Genomic DNA, 21,639 nt, shown 5'->3' on the forward strand with positions numbered 1-21,639 from the left:
ACCCCGCAGCCCCCATCACCCTGCAGCCCCCGGCTTGGGCACCCCAAATCCCCCATTTTGGGGACCCCACAGCCCCCAGAACCATCACCCTGCAGCCTCCATCACCCCCAGCTTGGGCATCCCGGAGCCCCCAGCGTGCTGACCCCTCAGCCCCCAGCACGGGCACCCCGACAGTGGCACCCTGCATCCCTTTCCCCACCCATGGCCCCCACCCCATTGCGGGGAGGGGGCTGTAGGGCGCTGCCCCCCCCCCGTTGGCTGTGGGAGAGGCCGCCAGGAGGCTGCTCCCAGCCTCCACGGAGCGGGACAGCGAGGGGGGTCCCGGGGGGCCTGGCTGCCATTTCAATGGGACGGCCCCGCTTCAAAGCAAACCCCCCTCTCTTTCCCCAACACCCCCCCCCGGAGCAGGAGCAACGCCCGTGTCCCCCCCCCAGCGCTCCCAGCCCCTTCCCCACCCATGCTCCCCGCCGACGTGGCGAGGACAGCTCGGCTGCCACCCACCCGCCAGCCCCGGGCCCTGGCTCCGCGGGGGCCGCTGGCACCGCCAAGCGTGCGCAGAGATTTATTATTTTTTTGGGGGGGGCGCATATAGGGAAGGGGACGACACGTGGGGACCACCGGGGCCGGGCACCTGCCGGGGGAAGCCGCCGGGCATCGGCGGTGCCGGGGGCGTCGGGGCCCGAGGGCCACATCCAGGCCGTGGGCAGCGGCGGAACAATGCGCCCTCAGTGCCGGGGCTGCAGCACAAAACGAGCCCCGCGCTGGAATTCCAGCGCCTCAGCAAATTATTGAAACAAAAATAACATTTCTTTGTACAATAATCCTGGGGCGGGGAGGGTCCGGGCAGGCAGCGCTGCCAGGGGCCGAGAACTGGTATTTTTCCACTGGCTTTCCTTTTTTTGCCCCCTCCCAGAACTCCCACCATTGTTCCTTCCCCCACTCCCTTCCCACCCCTCCCACGCTCGGCACCGCATGAGCGGGGCTCCCTTGTTCCTGCTCCCGGCGCTCATGGGCCGGGCGCCCGGGCCGGCCGCCCAGCGCCTTCGCTCCCCAGCTGCCGGGGGCTGGCGGGGGGCCAGGCGAGCACGGAGCCATAGCGACCAGCACAGCCCTGGAGCAATGGCACCGGGAGGTGTCCCCCCCCCCAAAAAAAAAAAACCTCCACGAGGCCCCAAACCCACCCATACGTCGTGTTCGGGGCCTGATTCTCTTCCCACAATTCAGGGGGAGATGGGTTGTGGGGACCCCCTGGAGGGCACCCCTCATTCCCCATCCCTTTCCCCTATAATATCGCCCCTATTCCTTTGTTTTTACCCCAAGCCCTCTGTCCCACAGCCGGCTGCCTCCTGCACCTTTGGGATTTTTCCCTTCGTGTTAAATAACCCCCAGCCTCTGACCCTCCCTTATCTTCGCCCACGGCCGCTGCTGGCAGCTCCTTTTCCTCTCCTTCCTGTCCCCTCGCCGTGACCCGCCGGGAGCCACGCACCCAAGGACAGACGGACGGGTGCAAAGGGACGGATGGACGGACAGGACGGGGTGGTCGCCGCGGTGGGAGCACGGCAGCGGTGCCGCCAGAGGGACCGGCTCCGGCCGAGCGCGTCGAGGGCAAATTAGGCTAATGAGCTTCCTCCTGGAAACGAGCCGCCAAGCAAAAGGCGCACGCACTGACCCGACCCCGCGGGACGGAAAAACCCGCGGCTGCCCCGCCGCGCTTCGAGCATCCCGCAGCCCTCGGCGCGCCCCGTTTGGTGACCCGTTTGGTGACAGCGTGGCGTGCCACACGGGGACACCACTGGGTGCCAGCCCGGTGATCGTGGTCGAGGCTCCTCGTGGAGCTGCACGAGGTCCACGCCTCGCCCCGGGGATGCTGCCCCGCTCGCAGCCCCAAAATCGGGGGATTTCTGCAGCCCCGAGCTGCTCCGTGCCGCGTGCCCCCGCTGAAGGCCGGCGGCCGCGGGTTCCCAGCCGGGTTCAGATAAGAAGGGAAGCTTCTGGAGCCGGGCTGGCTCTGGCACAGAGGAAGCAGCCAGTAAATTTCCACTGGTGCTGCTCGGAGTTAATTAGTTCTCTGCGTGACCCCAGGCAGTGCGAGCTGCCAGGGGCTCGGAGGAATTACCTCGGGCTGCGGCAGGAGGGGACGGGGACCCCAGAAGGCGCAGGCGGCGGCGATCCCGCATTTAGATGATGCAGACGTGGTGTCCCCAGGGAGGTGGCAGGTGACAGGGGGTGAGAACTGCACCAGTGACAGAGGTAACGGGCAGGAGGGACAGGGAACGAGGAGCTGCGGATGCTCGGGAGGTGGTGAAGCGGCAGGCAGGGCTCTGCATCTTCCCGAGGGCAGCACTAGGAAGTAAAACCCCAAAGGCTTTGCCCCAGGCTGCCCAGAACCTGCAAGAGCACAGCTCAGCTAACACGAGGCCTTGGTTCTCTCTCCCTAAGCACTCTGGAAAAGCACCACCAGGCTCCACGCACCCAGCTCACCCCCTGCGAGCAAACCCTCAGCTGCAGCAGCATCCCTTCCCTGCATTTTCCTTTTCCAAAGCTGAAGCCCGTGAAATAAGACCCAAGCAGAGTCCATTTCCCTCCACTTTCAAAAACAACAACAACAAAAAAGCTAAAATATCTATTCCTTCGCCACATTATTTGATTGCTGGGTTGCGTGCACTCGCTTCATCGTTATCTCACAATTTTGGAGGTAAATCCAGGCTCTGGCACTAAAGGGAAGCCAAGCACAGACGAACGCTGGCTCGTTATTTGCACAGGTGGATGGAGCATGATCTGCCAGCAGCTCTGGCCTTGAGATCCATGAACCTGTGTCTGTCACCCTGTTAGAGGGGATCCCAAAGCAGCTCCCGGAGTGTTTCTGCTCCGCTGTGCCTGCTGCAGCCGTGGCGAGCAGCAGAGGCAGGGACGGGGCAGTGCCAGCTGCAGAACAGCAAGCAGCCGGCAGGAGAGGGAAGGCTGAGCCCTGGGAAGGAAAAGCAGAAAAAGGGACAAAATCTGTGCACAACCAAGCCACCAAGTGTACCCTGGCTCAGGAAGCCAGGACCACGCTGGCTGCCTCCAGCTCCTGCCCGGCCACGTCTGCCCCAGACTCAAGGAACAGCATCCCCGCTGCAGCCCACCTTTGTTTTTCCTTCCCTTACCTACTAAAACCCATTCAAACGACTCGGTTTCCTTTAAGCTTCCTGCTTTCAAAAGCCATTTCAGACATTTATCACCTTTCTCGCGTTTTCTTGCAGTAAGAAGCACTGAAAAGAAATATACAACCTTATTGTTTGCTTGTTTTCCAATACAGTGAATTTATTATATGTTGCAAAATCAGCATTCAGCTTTTTAGTGTACAAAAAAGGACACTAGCTCTTAAGAAAAGATTAGGAAAGCTGAAGACTATGCTGCCTTTAAATTGTAACATTTTGGCAAAGTGAAAAGCTCTTTTGTAAACTCCAACTCCATGGCTCAATATAGTTTTATCCACAGTACAATATTACAAAGTAAAACACAGTATCAATAAGTTAAGATCATACTTAATCACCTAGAACTGGTTTCTATTAACCCAAAAAGCACAAAATTTGCCTAGCTTCATAATCTCTAAAAAGGAAAAAAAAAAAAAAAAAAGGCAGATTCGACTACAATTCTTTAACACAGTCCAAAAGAAAAGTGAAGCAGAAAGTTGTTGAATGCTAATTGGGTCTCACAGTTTGGATATTCATTAAATATTTTCAGTTTTATATTCAAATTTTTAGAAGTTCCAGAATATACATGTAAATGTACACAATACATCTTTGTATACAACTCTGTTTGCAAAAATATCTTATAGCAGATGTATAAAGATTGAGATCCATCTCTACTCCCCCTCCCTCCCCGATCCCCAAAAAGCAAAAAAAAAACAAAAAAAAAAAAACAACAACAAAAAAAAAACATTCAAAATATTAAGGGTCAGAACGAGAAGTGTTTCCATGGAAGAATCGACTTGGTTACGGAGCTGCTGCCTCTCTCCTGCTGGTCGAGTTTCTGGCCCCTTGCCCAAATCGCCTCTCGCTCCCAGGTGGACGCAGTCCCACCGGGACCAGGATGGGATGTGCAGGCGCTGCCCCATGGCACACGCTCCGGGGGAGCTCAGCATCATCACCCCTGGCTTTGGGTGAGCTCCAGCCAGCGATGCTGCTCTCGGATCAGGCTCCTGGGGGGCTCTGAAGCGATGGATCTTGCGCAGACCCCGGGCAGGGAGGCTCCGCGCTCCGCAGCGCCCGTCCTGATGCCCCCTGGCAGCGGTGCTGGCAGGAACTCAGACCCTGCTGCTCCTCTGGGATCCTCCTCGGTGCACGAATTCGCTGCTACGGGGAGCTCGTTGGAACCAGGTCAGAGCCTACACGAGGCTCCAGCTCCAAGGGACGTGGGTGCCCGTCTGATGTTCCCTCCTGCCACCGCTCCAGAAACCCGGGTGCTCACCAGGCGTGATGCTCCGCTGGGAAGAACAAAGAATCCTGGAGAAAAGCTCCTCGCCTTCCTTCACGTGCATCTTCCAGCCTTCCCTTCCTGCTGGAAGCGCTGGAGGCGTGGTGTGCCACAAGCAGGACAGAGCTCCCTAACTGCCCAACTTCTTTGCTCACAGAGGAAAAGATGAGCCCGAAGCGTGCCCTGACCCCAGGAGCCTCGTCTGGACTTCCACGCGGGGCTCTCACCCTACAGACCCCATGATCCTTGGGGATCACATCTCGTCCCCCCTCTCCTTTTCCACGCTGCTTCAGAACAGTTTGGGTTTTGCGGGCCAGCAGAAACACGTGGCTTTCCAGTTGCTGTCCGTGGAGGCTCCCTCGAGCCCGAGGCTGCCCTTTGGAGAATGGGATGGCAAAATCCTGGCGAGCTCTGGACGTCTGCAGACAACACGGCAGGAACAGAAACTTGGGATGTGGCACAGGACAAAGCCAAGTGGAGGCCCTGTCCGGGCGACACAGCAAGAACAACCTAGCCAGAATGGGTATTTTGGATATAATGGATGTATTTTTTTTAAAATACAGCAGATGGACCCACTTTTTTGGGGTGGAAAAATAAACTGCTTCTTGTAAAAGAACTGTTTCCCTCCTCAACTCTGCCATTCCGCTCCTTCAAAGGGTGAAAGACTCTTCAGTGCAACCTCCAAGGGAAGGAGACGCCCCGGGAAAGTAATCCTTTACTTTGAGATAAACGGAAGCGGGAAGAAGTCAAATCGCACAGGCTGGCAGGATTAAAAGGGGAGAGGGGAGAGAAAGAAATAGCAGAGTTAAAGGACACCTTTGTGCTTTTTGGCGTGTTTCTCACACCCTGGCCATACTCTAAAAATGTTCCCTTCAAGTCCAAAAAAAGGAAAAAAAAAAAAAAAAAAATCAAGAAGAAAGACTGCGACGAGAAGCTGGCTAGATAAAGCACAACAGGGGAAGTGACCCGCATGGGAAAACGCTACCTTGCTTCTCTCACACTCAGGCGCCTGTTCTGAGAATGGTTTTCTGCTGCTGCTTCTTTGGAAATAAGACAAAAAAAACAGAAGAAAGCATCACGTTCCCCACCCCCCGCCCCCTCCTCTCCTATGGGTCATTACAGGTAATAAAATAACTTCTCTGGGTAACTATCCAACGAGCTTCAGTAACACTGCAATTGTAAGACAGGAAAGGTTCTGAAACACTTGGCCTAAAAGGAAAAGGGAGGCACAGTTTTAGAAAAAGATGCTTTTTTTTTTTTTTTTGCTTTTTTTTTTTTTTTTTGTTATACAAAAATAGACCATAGTCTCATTAAGCAATTAAGAAAATTGGCTGCCTCGGTAGAAAATTATAAAAGTCAAAGACAGACGGGTCTCAGTCTTCCCAGCACTGGTACGTGAGGGGTAACGCAGGCAGACTGGGCTGCAAGGTCTGCGCCCGCTGGATCCCACCGCACGCCTGACCCCGAGACCTTGAGAGGAAGGATCAGGATCCGCATCTGCACGGCGCCAGGCACCCGGTGCAGATCCCCGGGCTGTTCCCCTCCTACTGACACAACCACCTCAAAGAGAGCACACACCGGAGATGACAAAAGCAGGAACAAACAACGAGAGCTCTGGGTACTTGGTGTATTTAACACGGTGCCATGGAGAGCAGACAGCTTGCATATGAACAGTCGCAGGTGCCAGAGAAGGAGGTAACCTAGCAGCATTCCAGTTCCTCACCATTTGAAGGACAATTTGGAACCCAGCGGACCTGGGCCAGGGGTAATTACACTTCATGCCAAAACTTTTAATCCATGAAAACTACTGATTCTTAACCTTTGGGAGCTTCGGTCACTTTAGGCAAGTGTTTTTTTTTTTTTTTTGCTTTTTTTTTGCTTTTTTTTTTTTTTTTTTTTCCCTTAAGTGTCAATCGCTGGCTTCAAACAAGCAGAGTTTTGTTTGTTACATCCCGACATTCAGAGAGGCTACAACTCGAGAGGACCGTGCCAGGCGCTGGCGTGCTACCTGGCTCAGACGCGGACACGAGAGACTCGCCACTGTAAGAAATCCCCAAGTTCTTCCACCATGAAGAATTTAATGCTCGTCTCTGAAAGGAATCTAGTTGTATAAAAGGGAACGTAACGTCCAGGTGACTTTTGCCCTACCCAGTCCAGATCAGCGCCGGCTAGAACTGCTGTTGGTCATACTCTGCTATCAGTTTTTTAATGTGAGCCAGTTTGTTGTGGAGGTATTCGCAGCGGTTCTTCTCTTGGCTGTAATTGGGGTTAGTCTGCAAAGAAAAAGGAAGATGCAGTCACAGAGTGCAACCCTTCAGCGACATCCGCGCCAAACCCGGCCGAGGCTCTCTGACCTCAAGGTATAAATAGATGACCGGGTGGCAGAGCAGACACCCACTTGTTTCGAAAGGACCTGTCCTGTTCCAACCAGCCAAAGAGCTGAATAAATCCCTTCTCCTCAGTGCCCAGCTGCAGGGAGCTGATCACGGGGCAGTGAGTGCACCTCGCACGAGGCTCGGAGCAGCTGTGCCACACGCGGCGGCTTTCAGCAGGCATCACCTGCCCTTTGGCCCCCACGTTAGCAGCAGATTGTGCAAGTCTGAGAGCTTTACAACAACGAGGAACTTACCACGCAGGGACACTCTTCCCAAAGCTCCCAAATCCCCCAGGGACAAGAGGGCTCAGGGCTGTATCCATAAATATCCCCAGCCCCGGTACCCGGATGCCCCAGCCTGCCTCTGCTCTGCTACCTCGTCCAGCTGGGCCCCAAATCCTCCCAGTCAACAGCTGCTTTATGTGCACGTGAAGACAAAATATTCTGTATGCCACGCACAAAAAACCAAGCTGAGACCACAGGGGACTATCTACCCAAGTGGTTCGTCCTAGAGACTGAGCTCAGCTCCTATCAAGCACCCCAGCAGCCCCCAGGACCTGGAGGATCCCGTTATCACTTGGCCTCTACCTCCGAAACACAAACTGTTCTTCACTTGAAGGGATGGAAACACAAAACTTAACACATTTGTTCTTTTGCTAGCACACCACTAGCAAAGTGGAAGCGTTCCCCAAGAGGCACGGAGCAGCCCCAGCTGCCCCCAAACCCTCTCTGAACAGCGAGAGGACCACTCTTTGGACGGGCTCGAGCTGAACAAAGGTCTGCTCGTAAGCTAGAGGCTGGGTTTTCACTTGGCAAGCACCCATTTCTTTCAGTCGCTAGGGGCACCACCCAAAAGCCTTGTTTATGGGCAAGTATTTTTTCCTTACCTTTTTAATTTTCCGGTATTCCTGTAATATTTGATCATGGATGGTCTGAAAAAGGAAAAGATAACTTGTTTTCAGAACAGCCAGCACTCCTGCAACCTGAAGCATTTACCCACGGCATGACATGCACATTTCCTCCAAATACTGACCCAAACCTTCTCCCTGGTGCTAACAGCAGGGGCACGGGAAGGAACAGTTCCCTGTCTCAATTCCCCAGCCACAAAATCTACCTGTAACGAGCACTGGAATTGCCAGGGTAATTAACGTTTCCTCCACAGCTCAGACTAATTTTTCCCCGAGACATGAGAACATTTCAGTGAGGAATCAGGAGATTTCTCAAAGAGGGGCAGGACGTCTGAGGGAAGAAACTGTGCTCAGTACAATACGTGCTCTGCAAAAAGCTGTTTGTTATACTCGTTGAGCCTTATTTTCTCAAGATAATGAATAGTTAAAGCTCTTCTAAAATCGGTCTGACAAGTTGAATAATGCTACATTATTAAGATCAAAGATTGGAGAGAAACAGATGACCCTGTCCTAACTCCCCTTCCAGCCCCGATACGCTACCATATGTGCGAATATGAGTTTTCTGGCTGGGACACACTAATAGCTTCCAGCAGCTTTTGGCTGAGGACGCCAATTGTCTCACTGAGGCCTTTCCTTGTCAGCAAGTACCATGATGTGTGCTCCAGCTTGAAAACGAAAGAACACAGAGCTGTTTTAAGAACAGTCCACAAAGCTGTCAGCTGTGTGCACGTTCTGCATCCACCAGTCCCGGGCTCTGGGCACTTCTTTCCCGGGCAGAACACGGGGCCTCCAGCAACCAGCCCGGAGAGCCCCGTGCACAGAGCGAGCTGCGGCAGCCCCACTGGCAGAGGCAGCTTTTAAAAGGATGAATTTGTCTCTACCTTGTATTCTTCAGAGCCCTGCAAAAGTTGCTTCAGCTTGGAGTCTAACTGCGTAAACCGCCGGGTTATCCTCTCTATCCGAGCGTGCAGGTCTCTGTACTCGTTGTACTCCGCGTTGAAGTCGTTTTTGTAACTCTGACGCTGCTCCGAAGAGGAAATGGCTGCGTATTTTCTAGAGGGAGAATAATTTCGTTAAGCGGTTTAGTGAGTCTTCTCCGCGGGCAGCACGAAGGCTGCGGTGCCAAGAGCAGGACGACAAGTCTGCCAGGTGACTGACTGCCCCGGGAAACAAATACGGTCTCCTACGATCTGCACGACAGCGGCACTGAGATAACTACTGTACCTTGACCTCTCTGTGAAACAAGATAATATTTGCTCCGAAAACTTCCTATCTCTGCAAGACAGGCTGGGATATGCAGGTACAGCAAAGCCTGCGAGCAGATGAGGGTGTAGGAGGACACTCAGATAGCACTGCTACAGCTTTTCTGATTCCTGCTGTCCCCCCAGAACATGGAGTTCTGCATCTGTGCCAGACCTTGGAACAGCAGGAATATGATGCTTCCAGCGCTCCGAGTCTTTAAAGGAACACAAAAACCGCTCAGCTATCACTGCAAAATGCTCGCAGTGCTATTATGTGGCAAGCACGGTGTAAGCAGCACGTTGAATAGGCTGAACGCGTCTCCAGCACCTCCTGAAGATACCCAAGGAGCTGAACACAACGCCAAGAGCTCGCGTTTAACAGATGTGCCTCTGAGGCCCTTTGAAAGTCGTTCAGCTCAACAAGAAGCCATTAAACCTGACATTCTGCAGCCAGCCCTCTGTGATGCCAAAGCTCCTCTTTCCACAGGTGATGACTCTCATTTGCCACCTTGCTTCGTCTGCAACACGGTGCCTGAGCACGTACAGGCTACCTGAGGTGTCAAATTAAAGGAAAACTTTCATTGCATCAACTTCAACGCACTTTTTTTTCAGCCTTTTCAGCCTTTTTCAATTTTCCAGCCTTTGAGAGCTGGCTCCTGGAGAGGGGTCGGCACAAAAACGCATCTACACAGGACGTGCTAACATGAGATAAGGAACTCGTCATCAAAACAGCCAGGGCACAGCCCAGGGTGAGACGACAGACCTTAGGGGGGTTCATAAACCTCACGGGGTTCCTTTGGAGATGGAGCAAGGAGCTGCAGTAACCCTCCCTAGGAGGGACCAGCACAAATGTCGCCAGCGAAAAAAGCAAACGGCACCCACCCCTGTTCTCTGAATGCTGCTGGAGCCCTGCAAAGGCCAACTCAAAGCAGTTGTGCAGTTCATGCAGCCCAGCAAAACTGTACAAGAGCCCTGCACATCCCCCAGATAACCCCAGTGCAGAGCCAGGAACGGGCGCTGCCTCCTCCATCACCTCCTGTGTGATCACAGCACAGCCAAACCCTGGGTGAGGGCATTAAAACCCCGACAGACACCCAGGTGGAATGTCACCCACAGCTACCCCTCAGTGCCACCCAGCTGCGGCCGTAACAGAGCTGGTTTTATGCAGATTAAGAGCACGGGGACTTGGGTGCTACAGCAGACAAGTGCACTGCTGAATTAACCTCGAAGGGATCTGATTAAAAAAGTCAGAGGTGAAACAACTCACATCCTAACCCGCAGGATATAGGAATATTTCACTGGTTTTAGAGCTGATCCTGACTTTGAAGAGGGGCAGAGTTAGCTAACCCCTCAAAATCCCCCCTTGCCCGGTCTTCCGTAACGCTGAAGCAGCTCGTTTCCTCTCACAGGTCCCATCTACCACACGGAGATGTTCAGTCCTTCCAAACCCCTTCAAGGTGTTCAACCTTTCCTCAAGTACTTTAACAACTGCTTTACAGGAAACCAACCCTACAAGGAGGAGGCAAAGAACGGATCTGAGACCCGTTTTGGTCTCAGGAACTATCAGCAAAGGACCTAATACTTTTTTTTTTTCAGCCCACCTTCCAAAGTTCAGTAAGTAACACCTAAATCCAACAAGAAGTCACCGAGACACTGTGATTTTTAGCCTGAAACACGATCCCAAAGCGATGGAAGAAGCAATAAGTATACTCACAATAAATAATCTGGCATTTCCGAAGTTGATGTTGGTACACTAGAATTATTGCATGTTCCATTTAAACCTGAAAGACACAAAAACTTGCTTTTAGACATTCTTAAACCTAATTAAGCTGAAAATTCACAAACCTATCCGCAACACACAGTTCATTGAATTTGGAGGGTTTCTGTCGTGCTTTCCAGTGACAGAGATGGGTCCAGATGAGCACAAGGGAACTGAGCACCGTGCACATTTCACCCCCTAGTTCTACACTACGTAGATCCCTGCTATTATTATTAGGGATTCCTATAGGATCTATAGGATCTAACAGGTTTATAGGGCATGCAGCTTAGCCCTGCAGACAACCAGCGTGCTCTTTTATCAAGTGGAAGAAGCACGGATCAAGCGAGGCTCAGCTAGAAGTGTCTAGGACTTTAAGTGAAGGGACCAAAGACCTCAGAAGGAATGGGATTTTGAATGCGAGCCTAAAGCAGGCACTGTCCCCAGCCTAAACTAAACACTGCATTGTTTATTTGGAGGAAGAAAAGCAGTTGGATACTGGCGTGAAAAGGGAGACTTCCTGTAGGCTGCATTATTCTGAAAGCCCTACTCAGAAAGTCAACTGCATCCCTGAGAAGGCAGCAAAAGGAGAGACAGACGGGGAAGGCTGCAAAGGATTCCACTCATCTGCTCTGCAGAAATAAACTTCTTCTTTCCTCTTTTTGTTGTTTTTTTTCCCCAAGTCTGCTCCTTGGAGCCAGCAGCACCGTGACTGCACAAGTCCCCTGGGGATGCAGGGAGGAGCTCCACACCTTGCCTGTCCCCATGCTCACCAAGCTCCTTTCCAGTCCTCCCCAAAAATAAGCTGCAGGGAGCACGAAATGCCAAAGGGACAGCAGGGGGATGTAAAAGCCACAACCTCACTGCATTTTTTTTTAACAATCTGTTTTTCCCCGTGGTCCTGCAGGCAGGCTCTGCCATGCCGAGTGCCCAAACAGCGCCAGGAGGAGCAGAGCAGCCTTAATTCCTGCTGCAGGTGCCTGCAAACAGCTCTGCTCTCTTCCACACCTGACAGCAGAGCGAGAGATGCCGAACACGGGCACGGAAGATGGTGGTGAAGGGAGGAGAAAGTTTGGTTTGCCTGTGAGTGCCACCTACTGTCTGCAGACAGGACCCCAAGGTCCCTTCAGCGCCTCTGGAATAGGAGAAATCCTCTCCCCTGCAGCCTCTGGGCACAAAGGGCATTTGGGAAGACCTCAGCTGCTCGCTGCAGGTGGCAGCAGCAGGATCAGGCCCCCAGCAAGGCACAGGAATGTGGGCAGCAGGATCCCAAGTCCCGAAACTGCCCCAAATCCCGGCAGCCGCTGCCCACATCCTGTTTGTGCTGACTTCGGAGGCCAGCCCGGCTCTGTTACCTCGCACACATCAGCACGCAGCAGGAACAAAACCCCAAATTCACAAAGAGCCGGGCACCAGGCTGCTTTTAAAGCAGAGCAGAGAAGGAGATAAAGGGTCAGCAACTCCACGGAGGGAGAATTCAGCTCGTTTGGGTACTCAAAAACTGTTGACAAAGACAAGACGTCCGCCCCCAGATCGCATCTACCTCCACGGCTGTTCAGGACACGAGGTGCATCAGGGAGAACAACTCGTTAACACAGGCAGAAGAATAAAACAAACCAGCACTGCCACAAAAGATCAAAGCAGAAGAAGTATCTGCTCGTTCGGAGCAGCATCACAAAGCCCCCAGGTACAGCGAGCACGGGTACAGAGCGCAGCTGAACACCAGCAGTGAGCAACCAGGGCAAGAGCTGCCACCACGCAGCTCCTAAATGCTCCTGAAGCTCTCCCTTTCCACAAACGTGACAAATTAATTCCAGTTTTTTGACAAATCGATTTCACTTTTGAGCTGCTGCCCCTTCTGAGCTAAATGCGGGTGATTTTCATGCACCGGGCACGAAGAAGAGCTCGGTGTGGGAGAACAGAAAAGGGGTGAAGGAAAACAAAAGGGATGCAAGAAGAAGTTGAGCAGCAGAACCAGGCTGTGGTGTTCCTAGGAGCTACAGGGGAGTTCCTGCTGCTCTGGAGAGCTTTAAGAAGGCAGGAGAGCAGGAGGCACTGCAAGGGAACGGAGTGGATTAGCCAATAAATATATATATCCTCTGCTCTAACTTCTAAGAGTGCACAGAACTGGCTTAGAAATGCATTTTTTGATGGGAAGCTTTCTTATTGCACCTAACAGGCTAAAAGTCTCGCTATTTTGTTAGTCCTCAAACCGAGAAATTCAGACCCGTAGTGGGACAGAGCAAGGAAGCCCTCGGCCCGAAGGAGCTGGTCGTGTGGTGCCCCAGCAGCATTCATCACAGGGCTCATCTATCGCTTCTGCTGTGTCCAACACTACAAGTTTCTGTGCCTAACTTTTCATTACTGAGTTCAAAATCAATACGACAGCCATCACAATGCCCAACACAACGCAGGAGAGCAGGAGGCAATCAAGCAGCGCTGCCTCTCCGACAGATCTCGGTGCCCGCCTTTCATCCCCACGTCTTAATAAAGCTTTTAATTGAACTGGGAGAAACATGACACGGGCTGAGGCAGCTCCAAAACGGCAGCAAAGGTCGAACAGGAAAAACCTGATAGCCTCTTCTGGGAGGAAGAGCCTTTGTTGATTTGTAGGCAGGGACAGCAGCGATATTTCAGCAGCCACACGGGCTCTGCAAGCGGGATGACACACGCAGCCTCTTCCCTCAAATGGATTCAGAGCAGAAATTATGCTCAGAGAAACATGAACGCAACCCACGGGGGGCTTCCCAGCACCGACGTACCTGTGACATCCTGTGGCACACTACCTAAGTCAGCGTTTTTTATTACTTCACAGTCCTGCTTCTCCTCTTTGCACTTCTCCTCGCCTTTCTTCTCCTTCCTCTCCTTCTCCTTGTCTTTGTGCTTTTTGGATTTTTTCTTGCTTTTGACGTACGGCGAGCCGCAATTGTGCTTGCTCGTTTGGGGACAGTCTGTGGGCAAGGGGTGGCTCAGTCTGTCGGCCTGCTCCGAGCTCTCACAGTCTCTGCCGTTGTGAGTCAGGTCGTTGCTGACGTCCGCGAGGGGATCGTGAGGCCTGGGCAGCTCCAGCACGGGCAGGCTGGAGCTGGAGCTCACCGATTCCGGGAGCGCCGGCGGCAGCGCGGCGGCGGGGGCGTCCTTGCCGTTGGCGGAGTTGAGCTTCCCGTTGAAGGTGGGCTGAGCCCTGTGAGCCAGGTGCGAGATCCTGGGCTTCTTGTTGGCCACGGGATCGATAAACTCCACGGGCTGGGATCGTTTCTGGGGAGAAAAAAGGAGGAAAAAAAAAAAAAGAAGTGAATATCTCGAGGCCTGGCTGGGATTTTGGATGCGGTGTTTTGGCTCGGTGCTGTTGCCGCTAGGTGGGGATGCAGTGCTGGGAACAGGGCTGTCACCAGAAGGGCTCTGGAAGCTGCCAGCAAATCTCCCCAGGTCCCAGGCTGGTCCCTGCAGCCCCAGCACCCTTCACAGGGGCTCCAGGACCGCCAGCACCCAGCTCCTGCAGAGCCAGCACAGCCCACACCGCGTCCCGACAGCCCCCAGAGCCCCACGGCTCCTTGGCAGAGCGGAGCTGTGACAGTTTCAGAGCCCCCCATAGCATCAGTAATTAATCTGCACTGCTTATTTAACGGGCCACGCCGTCCAGCCTGCTCTCTTCACACCTTACTTCCAGCCCAGCCCTTCAGAAACCAGCCCTTGTCCTCCTCCCTCCCCGTCCCAGGCACTCAGAAGGCAAACAGCCATAAAACACCCTTCCTCATCCCTTCTGGTGGCGTTTTGAGTATTTCCAAGTCCCTGCAGAGGCTGGGGAAAGATGTGCAGGACCCCCGGAGCAGGAGGGACTGACACATTCTGCACTGAACCCCCGGCCAGCTTCACCAGCTCCGAGGCCAACAGCTTCGCCCTCGCCACACCGCTCCTTCCTCTTCTCAAAGAGGCATTTCCCAGAAGAGGAGAGAAAGCACCAATTGCTAAGTACTCAGAATTTCAGGCAAAAAGAGGTCATCTGCAGCGAGCCACGTCACACGGGCTGCCACAAGCGGAATATCCCTCCCTTCAGAGAGCACAGCTTTCCATTTATCCCCAGCAGCCCCCCGGCCACACGCAGGTGGGACTGCAGAAGGCTCCGTGCCCCCAGTTCCTGCGATTCCAGCCGTCTGCAGGCTCGGGTCAGCCCAGGGAAGTCTCTCCGTGGAGCAGCCCAGCCTCCCATCAGCTCAGCGTGGAGCCCGAGCCAGCCCAAATTACCTTGGCCAGCCCTCAGTGCAACGCCGTGCGCGCCTGCTGCCTGGCAGCCACGGGCTGCAGAAAGTCTGCGGAAAGATTTTTTGGTGCCCGGCGGAAAGTGAGGGCTCGCTGGGGTTGTTTCTGTTGGATATTTCATTGTTTTCTTTGCTGTCTCAGGCAGGACCGTGTGCGTTTGCAAGTGGAAAGTTTGCTCCCTCGCAGAAGCGCGGCTGCTCTGTGGAGGAGCCACCAATTCGCTCCTCTCCCCCCAGTCGTTATTTCTCTGCCTCTCCACGCAGGGCACGGCGCTGTCCCTCGCCCCAAAGGAGGGGCTGTTCCCTTGGACAGCTGTCAGAGAGCTGCAGCCAGCTCTGAGAGCTGCCACCTCTCCCTTACCTTCCTCCAAAGCCGATAAATAACCTCCCATCTGATTTTATCTCTTAGGGTGTAAAGGTGTTCGTGCAATTCCTGCTGCGCCACCTCTCTCCTTAAAATGCTGAAGCCAACCTTTTGATTTGCTTTTGTTCCACAACCGAAATATTTTAAGGCTACCAAATCACTGAATCCTCCGCCGGGGTTGCAACCATGAGAAGGGAACCCCTCCTTTAAATAGAAACTACAGCTCTGTAACGTGCAGCATCAAAAACCAACAGCCTACAAGAAGTGCCCCGTGCTTTGCTGTCTGACAGGCCCCGTTAGCAGCGCTGCTGGAATCATTCCTGTTCCTTGTTGTTGTCCTTACTGCACTAAGCCTTTTCTACACCCAGATCAGTCAGCTGCCCAAGGTTTTGGTCAGATAATCGGGAGGCTAAAACCAGCCCCTGCAGACCTTCACGCCTTTCTAAATAAGCGAGGTGACCTTTCAGCCTGAATTTCTGCAGAATCGGGCTAAGCGAGGCACATGCCCAGCCTCTTCAGAGCACTGCGCCTCTCTCCAAGCTCGCTCGAAGGAAGGGGACCATTCTTTACTCACCAGGAACAAGCCCAGAGCAGAACAAGAGAGGATTTGGAATTAGCTACCTGGCAAACAAGTCGCACCGTTCTTGTTCTCAGTGGCGAATTGCTTCCCTCTCGCTGCCAGAAAGCACATAATTTCCTTACCTGCTAATATTCTTTGCCACTAATCCTCGGTGCGTCTGTCCAGACAAGCAGGCATTACACATTCCATTGGCAGGAGGAGAATAAATACTCAACTTGTCTGGGCTGACCCACAGCAGAGAAGGGAAGCCGGCATTTCACGGTGCTAGCACGGGAAGTCAGCGCTGAGAGACTCCGAGGCACGGTGGGGACAGGCTCTGCCCCACACACGAGCAAATGGAGCTGCTTCAGAGCTCTTCACCGGCTGCTTCTCTACTCACAGCTCCCTGAGCTGGCATCTCAACACATCACAGAGCAGACCAACGTGCTCCCGGTCTGTCATGGCAATTAGGTTGCAAAAGGTCAAGGTTTTTAATAACTCGGCCGTGTTTGGGAGCTGCTTATTACTGCTTCGTTCCAGTCAATTATTAGTAATGAGCAAAACACAAGCTCGTGTTCCCCCTGGAATTCCCAGAGGTACGGAGGCACTTTGAAAAAATTTAGCCCTTCAAACTAAAGCTCAGAGCAAACTGTCAGAGAGCCTCCCTGTAGTCCAGCACCGAACCACATCCAGAGGAGGAAGAGATGCTGAGGAAGCCTAGAATTAGGCTCTAACTTCAGGGGAAAAAACAAAACCCAAACCCTGCTGACCTTACAGCCTCCAGCGGCAGGCGGTCAGCACACAGACAGGCTGAACAGCTCGGCCTGGACCCAGGTCTGGCAGCAGCAGGTCTCAGTTCCTGATTCTCTGCTGCTCAGAGCGAGAGAGAGAGGCAGCACCCACCTGAGGAGGAGAGCTGGAGTTCACATTGTCCTTGGGTGGGCTCAGGGAAGGCGCTTCTCCTTGAAAGCCACCGCTGTTCTGGGGCTGACAGAGTTTCCTGAAAAACAGAAGGTGGGGTTATGAAAATCCTGCGCCTGCTTGCTTCTGTCTTGCTTCCCCCGAGTTCTGCACTTCTCTGCACGTGGGGGTAACGCCTCCAAGTGACACCACAGGACTTGGGGCAGGGGGAGAGGCAGCCCCAGCTGGGAACAGGAGCTCCTTCCCCTGCTGAGGATCTGATTTTCTGGCAGTTTTACCTCCCTCTCTTGATGTGGTGACACGTTACACAAGTATCTACCTTAGGAAAATGACCCGTACGCGTTAGCAAAGACTGATACTGAACTTGAAAATTTATGGGATGTGTATTCTAGCCACTCCTTCAAATACAGCCTAAGAAGCAAGACTATTTCAACTGATTTCAGCCCAGTTTTGGGCTCACCCAGGTGAAATTCACTTCTCAAGACCAATTCAGAAGGCAAGCACGCTCAGAAGGGGCTGAGGCTCAAGTCCAGATGCTCAGCAGCAAGTTCTCCCTCTCCTAGCACCACTACAACAACATTTCACAGGCACAGCAGCCCTCTCTCAGAAGCAAGCCCCTCTGGGCTCAGGAAGAGCAGGATTATAACAGGAACTGTTACCACGTTATTGGTCCTCTAGGATTTACATTTCGGGCTTCCTAATAATACTTTTACGTCGCATCATGCAAAATAGCTCTGCTCTGCTCTGTGTTTGCGGTATCTGACAAACAATGGAGACCTCTCGGAGCAAAAAAAAAAAAGGACAATGCAATTCATTCTCATCACGTAAGTGTGTTAATTCCCATTCATGGTGGGTGCCTGCACTCCCCACCGCCCAAGGGGCGCTCTACAGCTCAGAGTCAAGTTTTGTAGCTTTGCCCCACTCTTCTGACATGACCCAGAGAGCCCATACATCCATTTATCACCCAGAAAAAGACTACTGTGGCATCAGGTTGTAGCCATAAAGCAGAAAAAATAATCAAGAGTTAGAGGTTTTTAACAAACTAGCTCCGCAGCCACTTTGTCCCCAGCTGCACAGCCTCGATAACCAACGTTTAAATTCTCCCACGAGAGGCTACAACAGCTTCGAAGCCCCCGTTTTTCAAGCACTGGGGAGATGATTTCACAGATCGAGTCCCAAACTATACGCTTTTAACCTCAGCTCGAACCCTCAGCCGTACAGCACCGACACAGATGCCTGCAGTTTCGCTGCCCTGCTGGCTGCAGTTGCTGTTTTGTTTCATTTTTATTCAGAATGATCCCAACAGCCAGGGATCAACTCAAGGAAAGCGCTCGGGGACTGTGAAAACAGGAAGGGGAGCAGCGAAATTCCATAAACACCAGGGCCAAGCGGCTTTCTGGATGCCTCCTGACTGGACTGAGTAATCCTGAACATCTCCTAACATGTTAATTACGGATTAAAAAAAATAAATAAATGAGTGAAAGACGGCAGCTTTCGATTCAGCAGCGGAAAAACACTTCACTACAATGGTGAAAGGAGGGAAAACAAACACCACGAGGAGAAGGAGCCGGTCCAACACAAGCCTTGGTAGACGTGCTTTTAGGGTTTGCAGACGTGTTAATTAGTGCAGCCACTGAACCAGCAAGTGGACGTGGAAACCGAGAGGACAGCGAACAATGGGATGGATCCAGGCAACCACGCAGACTGCCACCGCGAGCTGCGTAAAGCCCCACGGCTGCAGCCCGTGCCCTTTTTGCAAATGTTTTTCTCCCGTCTTCAGCCCGACGTGTTTTTTCCATTTTGTAGCCTCATTACCTGCGCTGGCTGCGCGGGTCTTTGTTTGTACAGTTGAACACATCCTTGCCAAGGTCTATTTTTAGCCCTTCGCATAACTGAATGCCACAATTCTAGAAAAAGCGGTAAACATTGCCTTCTACAGGGAGAAATTAACTTTTTCTGAAAGCCATAAAGATTGCACGGCACTTGAATTTTTCCATTTAATTATAATTCAACATCAAGGCCGTTTAAATCAGTTTGATTTTTATTTATATTTTTTTTTTGAGCATGCCAAAGCACTTTAAGCGCACGATTCTGGTGGTTTAACAAAGTCTCATCTCCCAGCCAACTGTGCTTTCAAATCATGGAAACCGTTCAAACGGAGCATGCTCCACTTATTTTATTGCGCTTTTGGTTAAGATTATGTCTCAGAAACACGCCAGGTAAAATTTCTATTCGCATTACAAACTCCAGTCAGTATAAACACACATTGAAAATCCAGCTAGGCACATATAAACACTCGGGGCAGAATTCCTCAGGAATTTAGGGGATACGTGCTCTTTTCTTGCTGCTTGATGGCTAAAAGCTTCCACGTTTTTAGGTTTCATCTAAGGGAAAAATATCTTTAACAACTGAGACAGAGCTATCATCTGCTCTAACTCTGTCAAGGGCTATTTTCAGGAAGATGAAAACAGGTAGGGTGTGCAGCTCTTGGCCAGATGGCACTTTACGGGCAGGAGGACAAGCATTAAATGTTTTAGGGGATTTAAAGAACCGCCTTGTGCTTTTCCAGCCACGGTCACGCATCTCTCCCTGCAATCAAACCTCAGTCTTGCCCAGCCTACGTGACTGATAGCAAAAGAATTTCCAACGCGGAGAAAAGCGCAGTAAAATATCCAAATCGTCCTACAGAAATGAAGCGAGGCCTCCAAGAAAACAGCTCAAAGGGGCTGGGGATGTCCGCAGGAACAGAGCACAGAAGCAGCAGGGGCGAGACGCCGGGGGGGGGACGCGGCTGCAGGGCACTTTCTCTTGCTGTCCTGAACAAACACAGCAGTCTGCACAGGAAGCCGTGCACAAGGAGATACGGGACACGGAAAGGAGAGCTGCACCCGGGAGCTGCACCACACACGTTTGGCTTAATCCTCTCCTCTCCCAGGATTTTTCCCCACCATTAAGGTTTAACTCTAACAGCTTTTTTACCCCGTTCAGGTTTTCCTGTAGCTTTTAGCATAATGACTTCAGTTGCTATTAAATTACAGCCTACAACCTGAAGATTGCGTCCACTTAACTCTCCAGTTTGGCCAACTTCTGCAGGTGAGTGGCTGACAAACGTTTACTGGATGTTAAAATAATCCAAACACTCAACTTCCCATAGCTCCACTGACTTCAGTCACCCTGATTTGTAGCAACCTAGTATTTCTGAGCTGCAGATATTAGAGAGAAGGTGGAATAATTACCGAACGAGTATCCTCTTCAGCAGCTGCTGGTCTCCCTCAGAGTAGCCTGGCCAGTCCTTCTGCACTTCTTTGTAGACGCAATCTTTCAGTGTGAAAGTGCTGTCCTTGGCACTCAAATTTGCCACCTGAAACAAAAGCAATTTGCAAAACCATTAGGATTTAATTCTCCTCACTCGTTACAATAAACAGAGCTGAGATGTAGGCAAAATCTCAGCAGACTTAGTGGCAGTTAGTGGTGTCAGGGAACGACTCAGTACTAAGTTCATTTCCCAATTTTTTAGATTATTTAACCGAACTATGCTTTTCTGTTGCCTTGTCAGTGCAATAGTTCACTGTGAGCTTCCAAAACACATGGAATTTACTGAGGAACAAGTCGGATCTAAGCAGATCGTTCAGCCTGGTAGTTTGGAACAGCACAGCAGCGATTTGGGGCAACACTTGGAAATAAACCCCAGGGGGAAGAGGCAGTTCACTCGTCACGACTGTCCGATAGCTCAAATGGTGTGATTTATTAGCTGATAGAGGAACTCTCGTGGCCATAGCTCGGTTAACAGCTGCCAGGAGGTAATTTCTCACTAGCAAGCCAGCAAAGCAGGAGGCAGGCAGCTGGTTTCTGGAGGAGCGGTGCGGAGAATGCATTGCGGATGTAACGTGGTCGGGAGCTCGTGGATTACGTTGCACAGCTACGTGTGTTAGGATCACCTGCTCGGTGTTATGGAGGAGAACTTTTCTGAGGACTGCTTTAGGGAAACAACAACAAAACCTGCAATTATCGGCTTATAACCCAGGGTTTTACAGCAAATCGTAGCACCTAAGTCCTGCGGTGCAGCTGCAGGACACTTGTCCAAGCAGCTCTTTGACATTTTTTCTCCAATTCTATCGTGTGCCTTTCCCCCACAAGACTCTGCACGGTGCCTACGTGGATAGGAAACACTGCTGGAACCGGCAGAGTTGTGTTAGAATGGAAACAGCTTGCTACGAGTTATCCCACTTTAATCAGTCTTTCCACAGCTTGGCCGAAAATTTAACCTCTTGCTGCTGGTTACGTGTCTGAAAAACCCAACGCTGGCACAAAGCAAAATGCCCCAGTACATCTAGCAGTGACATTTGCATGGATGCTGTGCTCAGTCAACCCTTCTGAGGTGAGCGTGGAGCACCAGGGCTGGAAAAAAAAATGCCTTAAATGCCTTAAATTCATTTATGGGAAAAGGGACAGAGAGGTAGAGGTGCCAAACGCTAAGGCCATACGCAGGCTAACCCCCTGGGGGAAAAAAAAACAACAAGCCAGCGTCTCCAGTTCCCAGCTCTGGCCCCTCAGTTTGACCACTGTGTTGCACTTGAGACTGGCAGGTGCTTTTATTCAGCCAGGGGAGATAAAACAGCACATCTGCTGAAGGATTAACGCTCTCCGTCGCTCGCTCTGTTCAGGAGACGGCTTGTTTGGGAGTTTCTATTATCCACGCAGCAATGAGAACCTCGGAAAAGCAAGTGAAGTAGTGGAAAATCTTGATTTAAGCAAAGATGCCGTTAATCCTGCTTTTGCTCGAGGGAGACTTTGCCCTA

General features: G+C 52.0%; 1 protein-coding gene across 1 annotated transcript in view; it reads right to left on the minus strand.

The window, feature by feature from the left end:
• Positions 1-3,287: 3,287 nt before the first annotated feature.
• The window catches only part of ELL (elongation factor for RNA polymerase II), a 51,657-nt gene continuing 33,305 nt past the window's right edge, over positions 3,288-21,639 (minus strand). Inside the window, exons 6-12 of the mRNA XM_084302633.1 lie at positions 20,077-20,201; positions 16,823-16,919; positions 13,500-13,995; positions 10,696-10,762; positions 8,622-8,793; positions 7,720-7,764; positions 3,288-6,731 (exon numbers count right to left, since the gene is read on the minus strand). Coding sequence (XP_084158759.1) covers positions 6,627-6,731; positions 7,720-7,764; positions 8,622-8,793; positions 10,696-10,762; positions 13,500-13,995; positions 16,823-16,919; positions 20,077-20,201 — 1,107 coding nt within the window. The 3' untranslated portion in view covers positions 3,288-6,626. The remainder of the gene's footprint in view (positions 6,732-7,719; positions 7,765-8,621; positions 8,794-10,695; positions 10,763-13,499; positions 13,996-16,822; positions 16,920-20,076; positions 20,202-21,639) is intronic.

Source organism: Netta rufina, assembly GCF_964035555.1.
Source record: "Netta rufina genome assembly, chromosome: 28".
NCBI lineage: Eukaryota > Metazoa > Chordata > Aves > Anseriformes > Anatidae > Netta > Netta rufina.